Source organism: Lontra canadensis, unplaced genomic scaffold (assembly GCF_010015895.1).
Source record: "Lontra canadensis isolate GAN:19392208 unplaced genomic scaffold, GSC_riverotter_1.0 scaffold39, whole genome shotgun sequence".
In the NCBI taxonomy this organism is placed as follows: domain Eukaryota; kingdom Metazoa; phylum Chordata; class Mammalia; order Carnivora; family Mustelidae; genus Lontra; species Lontra canadensis.
Genome location: NW_022631033.1, coordinates 15382818 through 15396083, shown reverse-complemented (window position 1 = coordinate 15396083; position 13266 = coordinate 15382818). Strand labels below are relative to the sequence as shown.

General features: G+C 36.9%; 1 protein-coding gene across 3 annotated transcripts in view; it reads left to right on the top strand.

Annotated features, from left to right (window-relative positions):
- Nucleotides 1-7881, top strand: part of CFAP97 (cilia and flagella associated protein 97) — a 37130-nt gene extending 29249 nt beyond the window's left edge. For all 3 annotated transcript variants that reach the window (XM_032869901.1, XM_032869902.1, XM_032869903.1), the window contains exons 4-5: nt 3188-3338; nt 4774-7881. In XM_032869901.1, the coding sequence (XP_032725792.1) occupies nt 3188-3338; nt 4774-4901 (279 nt within the window). In that variant the 3' untranslated portion in view covers nt 4902-7881. The remainder of the gene's footprint in view (nt 1-3187; nt 3339-4773) is intronic.
- The last annotated feature ends 5385 nt before the right edge of the window (nt 7882-13266 follow it).

Here is a 13266-nt window from a genome sequence, read left to right as displayed (position 1 = left end):
TCAAGTCATGTTGTTGATAATCAGTATCAGAGCCAGGATTTAAATCCAGGCCTTTCTAACTAGATAGCTTACATTTCTGGTCACTAATACAAATGTTAAAATATTTTGAACTGTCATTTTAAAGTTGTACCCAGAAGTTCTAAACTATTGACTAGATTAAAATGTATCTACTTTTGACTTTGGGGTTTATACCGTAATCACTGCTTTGTATTTTAATAGTCTCCATAAGCGCGAGCTATTTCTGTTTGCTATCCCTTAGCTTTTGCTTAGCTCCTTATGTTCCTATGAGACGTACAAACTCAATATGGGATATGTTCCATGTGGTCTGGATAGCATTAATATCTCTCTTATTTCCCAAAGTTTCTGCATATAAACTTGGTAAATGTCATTATCAGGACAACGGAATAGGTGTATTCTTTGCCTTATTGTCAAATTATCTCAATTGATTTTGATCATATTCCTTTATATGTTTTACATCTGATGAATAAGCATTGCAGTTTTCTTAAAATTAAAAAAAAATACATTTAGCCAAGTAAATTTAGGAAATTAGTTTTATCCAAAAAATAATGAGGCTAATACCAGCAAAAAATCAAAATTGGTAGTTAACTGAAAATAACAAGTTTTCTGTCTGTCTATCCCACCCTCCACAGTTCAATAGGTAGTTAATAGGATAATCAGCACAGCAAATGTTGCTCTGCCCAGTGAAATACATTGGCAGTGTGATATATAGGAAGTTTCTTAACTCAGTTGTAGATGTCTTGCTCACTCAGGCACGCAGTAGTGTTCTCTTCCCAAACTATAAATTACCTTACAGGGCATATTTTTTTATTTTTTTCTTTCTATTCCTTCCAGTGTCTTGCAGAGCTCAGAGCAATTACAAACTGTAGGTAGAAAAGGCATAATCTTAGGAGGTTTTGCCCCTAAATTATACAACTTCTCTGTATGCAGTGAGAGAAAGACAACATGTTATAATGTGGCAAGACCATAGACCATACATGGAACCGTGTTTAAATCATAACTCTCAGCTCAGCAAAGAAAACCACTTACTCTAGTTGGGTCTGGCTTCCTGAGGGAGTTTGGTCTATTCTAACCTTGAAAGACTAAGAACTGAGAAAGGCAAACAACAACAACAAAACAAAAACAAAACTGGCAGGCTGAGATGTCTCTGTTGGTCGGGTTGCTGCTTCCTGTGCTCTCTACCTCTGCCATTTTTCTCCAGGCTCAGTTCATTTCTGTAAAACCTTCTCCTTTCTCTGAACGGCTCTTCTCTGGAATATTTTGACTTGCTCTACCTCTGGAATTACTCAGAACACTGATTAGAATAGAAGGGTAGGGGGGAGACTGATAAGAACAAACACAAAGTTGAGAAAAAGTTCTGGAGTTGATTGGTGGTCATGGTTCATAATGACACGAATATACTAAATGCCACTGAACTGTATGCTTTTAAATGGTTAAAATGGTAAATTTTATGTATATTTTGCCATCAAAAAAAAAAAAAGAAAAACTTAGTTGAGGCAGAAGGAAAAAAACAGATTGTGTGAGAAAACTTATCCTATGACTAAACTCAGGAGGCTGGTTTCTTTACTGGGAATCTGAGTGCTGAATAACAACATTCTCTTTTCAAGGAAAGATCATCTTGCTACAGAGATAGTTTAACTCAGTAGAGAGATCATAAACAATCATAAATCAATTCCTTGATCCATTTGGTCTGCTTAAATATTCCTTTCTTAACAATGCCTGGCAAAATCAAGCAAAAGAAACTCTTTCCACCTTCTAATATGTGAAGAAAGAAAAATTTGGAATGTTACTCATTAGATTCTGTTACTGAATCATATCAAAATACCACATTATTGGATATTATATAGCCCTTACATTCTAGGGGCACCTGGGTGGCTCAGTCAGTTAGGTGTCTGCCTTCAGCTCAGATCTTGATCAGGCTCCTTGCTCAGTGGGAACCCTGCTTCTCCCTCTCCCTCTACCTGCAGCTCTGCCTACTTGTGCTATCTCTCTGTCAAATACATAAATAAAATATTTTTTTAAAGTTTTACACTCTAGAGTAGTTGGTTTTCAGACTTCTTACCAATAAAAAAAATTTTTATTTTTATTTTTTCCAAATTAAATTTGATGCAGAATCTTTAGTATATAATACAGGCAATGTGGAAAGCATAGAGGGGCTGGTAGAAGTTAGGAGTGGGGGACCTGAGAGCCCTGCCGACTTGGCCTCTCTTCAGTGCCCAATGTTGGGGCCCAACTAGAAAGTGAACAGGTTAAAAGCCAGGGCTCAGTAATCATATACAGAATTTATAGTAGTCTGGATAGGTTTATGGTGATTTCTAGGGTTGAACACACTGGGCTTTTTACTCCCATTATGTCCGTTCTATGGTTCAGCGTATTTCAGCTTATAGCACATTTCCTAAGACTGTAAGGCGATATAAAAGAGAGATGTACCTGTGATCAGGTGTTAAAATTATAGGGTTTTACAGGATAGGTGGACCCTTAGATTTTTCTGAAAGTATATATTTTCCATATAGTGTCTCAAAAATGATTTAAAATCTTTATTTCATAACTGTCAGGTTCTATCCACTATTTTCCTCTTTTACACTAATTTGAAGGAATATCTGTACCCCTATGTTTATCACACGATAGTCAAACTACAAAAGCAGCCCAGGTGTCCACTGATAGATGAATGGACAAAAAGATGTCATTATACAAGGGAATATTATTCAGCCATTAAAAGGAATGAAACCTTGCCACTTGCAACATGGATGGATCTAGAGAGTATAATGCTAAACGAAAAAGTCAGAGAAAGACAACATGATTTCACTCACATGTGGAATTTATGAAACAAAGAACAAAAAAGCAAAAATACCAGACCCTTAACTATAGAGAACAAACTGATGGTTACCAGAGTGGGGGGGTTGGAGGATGGATGAGATAGGGGATGGGGATCAAGAGTACACTTACCATGATAAGTACATGAATAATGTATAAAATTGGTGAATCCCTATATTGTACACCTGAAACTAATGTAACACTGTGTTAACTATACTGGAATTAAACTAAAATTATTTAAAAAGTATTTGCCTTCTTAAAAACTTACTGCTATTTTGCTAAGTTATTATAATAACTTACTGCTTATTGATACTTATCTAACATTGACTTTCAAATTGATTGTCTTTAAATGAAGGCTTTATTGAAAAGGCTTGAAGCTGTGAAGCCAACAGTTGGTATGAAACGTTCTGACCAGCTGATGGACTATCATCGCAACGTGGGTTATCTCAGCTCATCACCATCCGCAAGACGAGTGAGATCAACTCTTGGCCAGTACAGCCCATTAAGTAAGCATATTCAGAATTATTTTGTACTTATGTTTGTGTATTTCATCCTTTTAAAAATATATAACATATTATTTATTTTATAACATAATATGTAACATATGTTATATATAACATATGTATATAATATATAACATATATATAAGCCGACTTCTGGAATGCACTCTTATTTTTCACTGGCATGCCTTGTCTTTTGTTAGTTCACTTAATTTCAGTCTTCACGCACAGCATGTAATGACAGCATAGGAAAGAAACAGGGAGGTAAAAATTGAAAATATCAGTAGTGTCTTCGATAATGGAGAGAATTTCATTACATTTGTTAAAGGAAGAAATGAGTAGATAACACTGTTTAAAAGTTGCTAAAACATTCCCCCTAACCAGTTAAGAATTATTGGTAGTAACGTCCAGCCTTTATATGTATTTTGTCTTCAATACTGGATATCTAAAACAGGAATTAGTCTGTAGAGTCATCAGATATAATCCCTCCTGATTGTTGATTTGTGATCAGCACACACCCAGCTGGTGGTGAATCCCAGAGAATGTAGCATCCGGTGACCACTTAGTGGTAGGGTATGTGACATCGCGGAAAGGCTGGACATCCTCACATACAGAAGTCTGTGCTGTTACTTCACGTATGCATTCTAAACTATAAAAAAGACAACTCAGTATTAGAAGAAAGTTGGACTCACAGGGCGGGGGTGGGGAGAAGGGAGGGAAAAATGAAACAAGTTGGGACTAGGGAGGGAGACAAACCATAAGAGACTCTCAATCTCAGGAAACAAACTGAGGGCTGCTGGGGTGGTGGGTGGGCGGGATATGGTGGCTGGGTGATGGACATCAGGGAGGGCATGTGCTATGGTGAGTGCTGTACATTGTGTAAGCCTGATGATTCACAGACCTGCACCCCTGAAGCAAATAATACATTATATGTTAATTTTTTAAAAAGTCCCAACTCCCCAGTGCTCATGTGAATCTTAAACACTCACATGACTAGTAATTCCATTCATTAATTTCATTCTTCAAGCATCACTTCCTTGGTATAGTTAGTGACGAAGATAGGAGGATCTTATTCCAGTAATTCATACTTAGCATTGTGCCTTGAATGTGATAAATTGTTGAATAAATTCATAAATAGTTAATACAGTTTTTTTGTTTTTTCACTTGAATCACTTGAGGAGCTTTTTAAAACCTTTATCCCCATCTCAAATCTACTGAATCAGTATCCCCTAGTGTAGAGTCTGGGCATGTTTATTAATATATTTTTAATTTCCACAGGGAATTCTGAAGTACATTCCTGTTTGAGAATTATATTAGACTAATAAAAATGCATGTGAGGGAAGAAACATTTATTCTGAGCTTTAGGAAAGGAACTTTATCAGGTGATGATGTATGTATTTAGTTTAAATAAAATTATTTCTTATTCTTCATATATTTTCAGGAGGAGCTTCTAGAACATCCAGTGCTACCAGTGGTCTCAGTTTTAAGAGTGAGCGACCAGTTTTTGACACGTCCAGTGGCCTGTTACTAAGACCTAAGCCCCCTAATGTTCGTACAGCTTGGTTATAAAAACTTTTTACTTTAAGCATTGTTCATCCGGTTCTTAATGAAGTGCTCTTGTATAGTACTACAGTTCTCTGTGTAAACATCTCTAATTTAAGATATGAACAATGAGTTGTAATTGTATTGTAATTCAGTGCAAAATTGTTTTCAAAAAGACAATGTAAAATCAGTGTTTCCTATGAGGATGTGTTTCTGTGAGATGCGTATGTATTTGATAGAGAAATGGTAGTATGCATGTATATTTTCTTGACATAGAAATTGATTCAGCTCCTATACTGACAAAACAGTTGTGATATCACTGCACATTGAACCCAAGATATATTGTTCTTGTTTTATGTGTTTTTTTAATAAGCTTTGAACTATGAGCATAGCTCCTAAATTTGACTTTTTCTCTTTGCTCCAGAATGTAGGTGGTACAGCTCATAATTTGTTTGTAAAACTTGATTGTACACTTTCTTATTATGAAACAGAACTTGAAATTTGTTCTCATTGGTGGGCCTGATTAGACTTCGTGAGCAGATTGAGAGACGCTTGTGCTAGGGCAGTCCTTGTGATTCACCAAAAGCATCTACTACCTCTGTATAAGTGTGCTGAGTTAGATCTTAAAAATGTAATCAACCATTCCAGACCATTTCAAACTGTGAGTATTAGGAAGTTGAACTTGGAAGGCCCTCTTCCTTATTCTTACACATTCAGGTAAAATACCACTGATGATGCTGAGAAATGAGGTAGACTTTAGAGCTACAGTCCACTTTATTGTGAATAGGTTGTCCAAGGACCAGATGACCATACGCAAAAGCAAGTATTTGTTGAGCAAAATAGCACCACCAGTTTGAAGAGCCAAGAAGCAGATGCTCGGTTGTGTCAGAACAGTGTTTTAGGCGATACTGTTAAGTTGTGTTATGTTGAGTGTTTGCTGTATGAAAAGAGAAGGTAAATAAGAAATGCATGGTCTTGAAGCTTTAGAAATTCCAACTACTGTTTTTAAGAACTGAGAAAGAAAACTAAAGTATCAATGGTAAAGGAAAATATCACACATTTGTTGAGGCTACTTTAAATGTCATCTAATTTCTTGTATTATTTGGTTTGGGCTTTTGGATTGAATCCTGAAGTATCATTTTTGCCAGTGCCACTTTTGAAATCCTAGTAATCTTAATGGAATTAGTAATGGCAAATAGGGTGTAATATAGTTGACTTTGGAAATCAGAATATTTTCTGTCAATCTGTGGACTCTTATTTCATACAACAAAGTATATCTCAGTTGTGGTTGCTTCTTCTGTCTTAGTCATCACTTTTTCATTACTGGCCTTTTCCATATACCTTTAGAATGTAATGGATTAAATGCTAAATCTTTCTTTTTTTTAATATGAATTCTTGATCTGTAGCCGCAATAATATTTGTTTAGTTTTCCAGGTTAGCTCAAGCTTTGTAGTGTTTGCTGAACTTATTTTCTGACCACGTTGGGCAGTCAGCCAAACTGCATTTTGCTAAATAATCAGTTCAGAATTTCTTGGTCTTAAGTTGTTATTGATGGACTTTTGTCTAGGATAGGGTCATAAAGTATGGGAACAGTGGTGTTAAAAAATATTCACGGGAACACGACCTGACTGTGAGATTTCTCTGCTGCTTTCTTTGGGCCGTAATGTTTGTTCATTGTTGTTTGATGCTCTATTCTGGTGACCAAGTTCTTAGATCATTTAGTGCTCTGCTTTATTTATTAATTTTAGTTACACTAAACCAAGGGTGTTTTACTTCGTTGTGGTTTTAGCTTATTGCACTTTGAATGTTTGTATAGCAACTTATCTTTATGAAGAGATAAGATAATGCTGAATTTATAACTCAGCATTTGGACACCTGCCTGATATTGTAAGCCAGTTTTTAAAAATTGAGTTTTAAGTTGTTAGGGGAAATATATATATATATGAAACCTTTAAAACCTTTTCCTTTCATAATGACATTAGTCTCTGAATATATTTTATATGGCCATTGCTGTCCTATGTCTGGATATAACACACAATTTTATAGGTAAACCTATACTTTGATTTTAGATACTACTTTAATCTTTTAGTCTTTATTGCTTTGACGGGGAGGTTAATCTAAGTATTGCTGACAGTAGGGATTCAACTTGAAGTGAATGTTGGCAAGAACAGTATTCATCTTTTCAAAGCAGAATTTATAATTCTCTTGTTACTATTTCCATGGGACAAGTAAAAATAGAAGGAGAAGAGTTGAATATGCTATTCTCTGATAGAAGTCAAGGTACTTTGAAGTTGTTATGGTTTAAGGGACACTTTCATGAAGGAATCATAAGGATACTATTTTCATTTTTAAGAACTTATAAAAAGGTAAGGGATCCTCTAGCACTACTATATATTTGGTTCACTTGGACCTAATATTTATACTTTGAAGATTACATCTGCAACTAGAAATTATACTAATCCAGGATCTAAACTTATTAGGCAAGATTCTAATTGGGAATTATTTTCATATCTGTCAAATGTTAAACTAATGTTGCTTCCATCTCAATAAGATTTTATGAAAGACTTTGAACTATTAAGATTGTTTCCTAAGGGATAGCTGTTACAATTTCCTTGCTTTTTTCAATCTCCATTGAAAAGCTGCATTCTTCACTACTACTCCAAATAAAATTTTTCTGGTTTACTTATAAATGTAGTGTAATGCAGTTGTTTTCAAATCATTGACCCAATGTCCAAAATGGATATCTAGACAACTTTAAAAAGAGGTCATTATGATGTTTGTGTGCTTCTCATCTTCAGATTCAAATACGCACACTGTGGGAAGTATTATGACCAATAAAAGTGTGGAGACACAAGTTGAATTTATTATATTTTAATTCATAAAATGTTTACTATCTTAAATGCCAAAATCTTAACCTATACATGATTGTATACCATCCAAAAAATGTTCTTAATGATAATGGCTACCTTATTTCCATGAATAAATTAGTAATAAACTTAAAAATCAACATCTTTTTTTAATTTCCCAATCTGTTACATGTTTTAAGGCCTGAAGAATTAGCTTGACATAGTGAAGAGAAAAATGAAAGGATTAAAGATAACTGAGTTTTGATCCTGTACCCATCTCTTAAATGTATTTTCTTTTTTTTCCCGTAAATTAAGAAGTGTCAACTGTATTTTCTTGTTCCCATTTTAAAAAATTAGAATAATAACTTTTATGTGCTTTACATGCCTAAGAATTAGAATGAAGTTGGAAGGAGGGTGTATTAGCTATTTATATCTTCAAAAGTATTACATTTATGTGGGAAAGAGTTTGCTTATAATTACATCGTTGGTCATCTCTTCAAACCCCACATCATCTAATTTGTTCTGTAAAATTGCTATGATGCTGCATTGGACACTCTTAGAGCCTCATGGAATGTTGTGGGGTTTTTTTTTTTTTTTAGTGTCCACATCAACATTTCACATGCATAATGAGTGATAAATACCCTTTTAAAAACTCGCTGCCGAAACATCAGTTTAGGAACTTTTTTTATGAGGGTTTAATAACAACGATGCTGTAGGAATAAATCACTGAGCAGTTCCCATGGTAGTATATTTGAGTTCCCAACTACGGAGTTCAAGGATGCTTAGAGCAAATATTGCGTCATAGCAGAAAGTTTTATTTGTTTTTAAGGTTCTGGTGACTGTTTTTTAAGCCACTGAGAGAGATTTCTGGACCCACCATGATACAGTCTTAAGTGTCTATACCTCTTTTAGGGTATACTTTGTAAGTTCAGGTAAGTTGCACTGTTTATTCTAAGATGATGTTTTTAAGGTTTTACTCTTTTACAGAGTAAAACTTAAGAGGTAACGTCATTAATTTACTATGGTGCGACATGGGGTTTTTTCCTAGGAACCTAATTTCACATCCACTGTTTTAAGATGGTAAAAAAAAAATTTAGGTAGTCACCAAAAAAACTATTAAAAACTATGGTTCTAAATTTTTATAGTATTTATGTTACAGTGATAGTTTTCACCAACAATCACACATTTATTTCATGTATTTGGAAATTATAGCCAATCTCCAAGTTTGCAGTGTACTTTGTTCTCTTGATTTCACTCTGAGAGTGTTTCATTTCATGAAGAAAATACCTAGTACTAAGTAAATACATCTTCTTTGCATGCAGTTATGTATACTAACCAGAAAAACCGAATTCTGCCATTAATTTGAGAAGATTTAATTTGAAATTCTGTTTTGGGGAATGTGAAAGGGATAGGAGAATGGCATTCCAAAGATTTTGTTGTTTGCAGTTTATGTAAATATTACAGAAATACAGAAAAGGACACAAAACATAAATGTAACCTCATATATTGTTACAAAGCAAACCTGCATCACCACTAACCAGATCCAGAATTGGAGTGTTGCCAGGACTCAAGATCCTGGGTGGCTCCCTACCAGTCATGAAGCTCTTTGCCTGCCAGAAGGTAACTACTGTCTAAACTTCTAACACCCTTCCTTGTGTGGTCTTGCTTATTTTTGACTGCCATGCATATAGAATAAGATTCTTTTGTGTCTGCCTGCATTTGCAGAGCATGTTTACGTTGCTGATATCCTTTCATGGGGTTGCATGTGGTTGTAATTCGTTTGTTCTCATTTCTGTATAATACTCCAGCGTATGACCAGCCCAGGATTTATATGTCCATTCAGTGCTTGATGGACCTCGAGGTGGTTTCCAGGTTTCCAGTTATTACAAATTATGCTGATAGGAAGATTTTCAGTAGATGTGTCTGATTACATGTGCCTGCATTTGGTTGGCATGCACTTAGCAGTGGGGTTGCTGGGTTATAGAGCCCACATAGAGTTTTCCAGCCTGAGTGTCCCAGTTTACTCTCGCAGCAGAAGTCTACTAACTGGCTCCTGTTGCTCTGTGTCCTCAACTAACATTCAGTGTCAGTCATTTTCTTCTAACCATTTGGGTGGGTGTGCGGTGTTATGACGTGATTTAGTCACACTGCTCTGACTGATAATGAGATCGAACACCTTTTCATGTGTATTGGCCATTAGGATATCTTTTGTGGATGTGCCTGTTTTCCTGTGGGTTGAGTGTCCTTTTCTTGTTGATTTGTAGGAGCAGTTACATGTTCTGAATACAATACAGTCCCAGGGTGTTAACAATTATTTTCTCCCAGTCTGGCTTTTTTCCACTATAAATGATGTCGTGAACACAATGCTTAATTTTACTTTAGTCCACCTTATCAATCTTTTATAGTTAGTACTTTTTTTAAATGTTGGGTTTTATTAAATTTTCATTTACCCAGATACATGAAGATACCTGCTATAGTGTTTTCCAGAAGTTTTGACTTTCACGTTTAGTTATGCAGTTCACGTGGCATTGTAGATTGCCTCTTTTTCATGAATGATACCTTTTCCTTTATTGGCTGCCAGCTTTATTCCTTGGGCTTAATTTGCTGTTATTTTTCTAATTCCTTGAAATAGATATATAGTTAACTGATTTTCAGCTTTTTTTTTTTTTTTTTTTTTTTAAGTAAACTCTGTACCTTACAGTGTGGGGCTCAAACTTACAAGCCCAAGATCAAGAGTTGCATGCTCTCCCAAGTCGCCCAGACCCCCAGCCTGTCTCCTTTTCCAGTAGATGCATTGAAGGCTGTCCGTTTCTTCTGAGCATAGCGTTAGCTGTTTCCCACAGTTTCGATAACATGGTATTTTTCTTTTCACTATGTTCAAAATATCTCAAGTTTCCACTGTGATTTCTACTATTTAACCCATGGGCTCTTTTAGAACATATATATAAGTTTATTCTTTTTCTTTTTTTTTTTTTTTTTTTTAAGAGTGAGCATGCCTGTGAGCACGGGAGGGGGAGATGAAGAGGGAGAATCTTAAGGCTCCACCATGGAGCTCAGCATGGATCCCAATGCGGGGCTCAATCACACGACCCTGAGATCATGACCTGAGCCAAAATCAAAAGTTGGATGCTTAACTGACTGAGCCAGCCAGGCACCCCTAGAATATATATTTTAATGGGATGTTTTATTTTTATTTTTATTTTTAAAGACTTTATTCATTTGACAGAGATCACAAGTAGGCAGAAAGGCAGGCAGAGAGAGAGGAAGGGAAGCAGGCTCCCCGCTGAGCAGAGAGCCTGATGCAGGGCTCGATCCCAGGACCTTGAGATCATGACCTGAGCCGAAGGCAGAAAATCAAAAGTTGGATGCTTAACTGACTGAGCCACCCAGGCGCCCTTAATAGGATGTTTTAAAGTTATGATTGTATTTTTGGTTTATATGAAAAATTCTAGAAAAAACTTGAAACTCTAGATCAGGGGTCAGCAACTTTATAACCCATGAGCCAGCAACCTAGTGTCTGTTCTGTGGCTTTTACCTTTTTAAATGGTTTTTTAAAATCAGAAGAAATATTTTTGGCATGTGGATATTATATGAAATTCACATTTCAGTATTTGCACATAAGCTTTCTGGAACACAGCCAAGCTGCCTTCATTTTTCTTGTCCAAGGCTGCTTTTGCAGTATGGCAAAGCTGTGTTGTGTCAAAAAACCATCTGGCCAACAAAGCCTAAAATATTTACTGTCTTGTCCTTCAGAGAAAGAGTTTGTTGACCCCTGCTCTGGATGGTGTTTTCTTCCAGACAGGATTTACTTTTGCTTCTGGCAGGCAGCAAGGGTGCTTGAAGTCTCAAATCGTGTTAAAACAGAGATGGAGTGGGCATCAGTGGCCACAGGTTATACTTCCCATACTCTCTTATTGTTACAGGGTCACGCTTTGGGGGTCCTAGTCCCCACATGGATGTTTACCAGGGCTCCTCTTCCTTGGAAGGCCCTGAATTCTGGCTTTGGTCACTTTTTCTCCAAGAGGTTTTCAACTCTGTTTCCAGTTCCTCATCCCTGTGGCTGTTTTCCACATATTGAAGATACTCCCTGGGGAAAACTGACCCTCAAATACTAGGCTCTTTTCTCAGGGTTGTCTTCCTCCAAATCATCGCCTTGGCCCCATAATTTCACATGCCTTATTAGCTCCCCAGTGCCTTCAAGCAGATTTTTAAATACTTTGAACCCTTTTGTTTTCAGAGGGAGCATTGGTTTGTATTACCTAGTCTGCCAATATGGAAATGCTTTATAAACCACAAATATACTTGTTTTTTTAAGTTAGTTCTTAGATCTTTTTTTTTTTTAAACAGTGTATATTTTTTTTAAGATTTTATTTTTTGACAGAGACAAAGTGAACAAAGGGAACACAAGCAGAGGGAGTGGGAGAGGGAGAAGCAGCCTTCCCACTGAGCAGGGAGCCTGATGCGGGACTCGACCCCAGGAGCCCAGGGATCATGTTTGAGCTGAAGGTAGCCACTTAACTACTGAGCCACCCAGGCACCCCAAGATAATTATTAGATCTTACAGTGAAATTGCCAAATGAGTTGTGCTCATCTTGAGCCTAAAGGTGTTTGGGCAGCTGTCAAATGGAGCAGCCCAGTGTTCTCCACCCCAGTGTGTCCTTACCTGGTTGGGGGATGCTGACGAACGTGATCCTTTATCCTTTTGTCTTTTCATACCAGTGACAAGCCTGAGGGTAAGCCTGGTCTCCTCCCCCTTTGAACCCCCTCCAAGTCCCTAGTCCTCAAGTGGTCCTGCTGCTACTGCTCTATTTCCACTGCTGTCTCCTTGCCCGTATCCGTTCTCCACACTGAAGCCAAAGTGCTAAAATGGAAATTTGAAGTCCGTTCCCTGCTTAAAAAGTACTGCGGCTCTTTTTTTTTTAAAGTAGGCTTTACGCCCAACATAGGGTCTGAACTCATGACCCTGGGATTGAGTCACATGCTCTACCCACGAGCCACCCAAGTGCCCCCCTTCAGCAGCACTTGATAGGTTGTGGTATATACATCTCATGCTTGAAGGAAGCTTGTGACACACATTTTCTCCATAAGGAACATTACTGCCTTCTTGCACTTCGGAACCCTGCACATCACTTCAGCACTATGCTGGGGGGCCGTTTTAAACCATGAAATCACCAACAAAACACGAAAATGTGAAGACCCTTTTTTAGAGTGTGACAGCTGAAACAAGAGGGCAGAGCCTGCCCGGCCTTGTTTGACCTCAGCTGGGTATCAGGCAGTACCCACGAATGAACACAAAGGGATTAGAAATAAAATCTTAAAGAGGAGGCCAGTTTGCAAATACGCAATCTGCCAGTAAGGGTCAATTTTATCACAGGTTGATGAAAAGGCTGATATTCAAGAGAAGCAGAAAACTAAAAGGAATTCATAGCATGGTAGACTTTGTAAGATGGTCCTTTTAAAGACTTGAAATTCGAATATAAAGCAGCCAGAAATTTTTATCAGTTACATTATATGCCCCAACTTGTCCACTCGACACCCTTTCCATG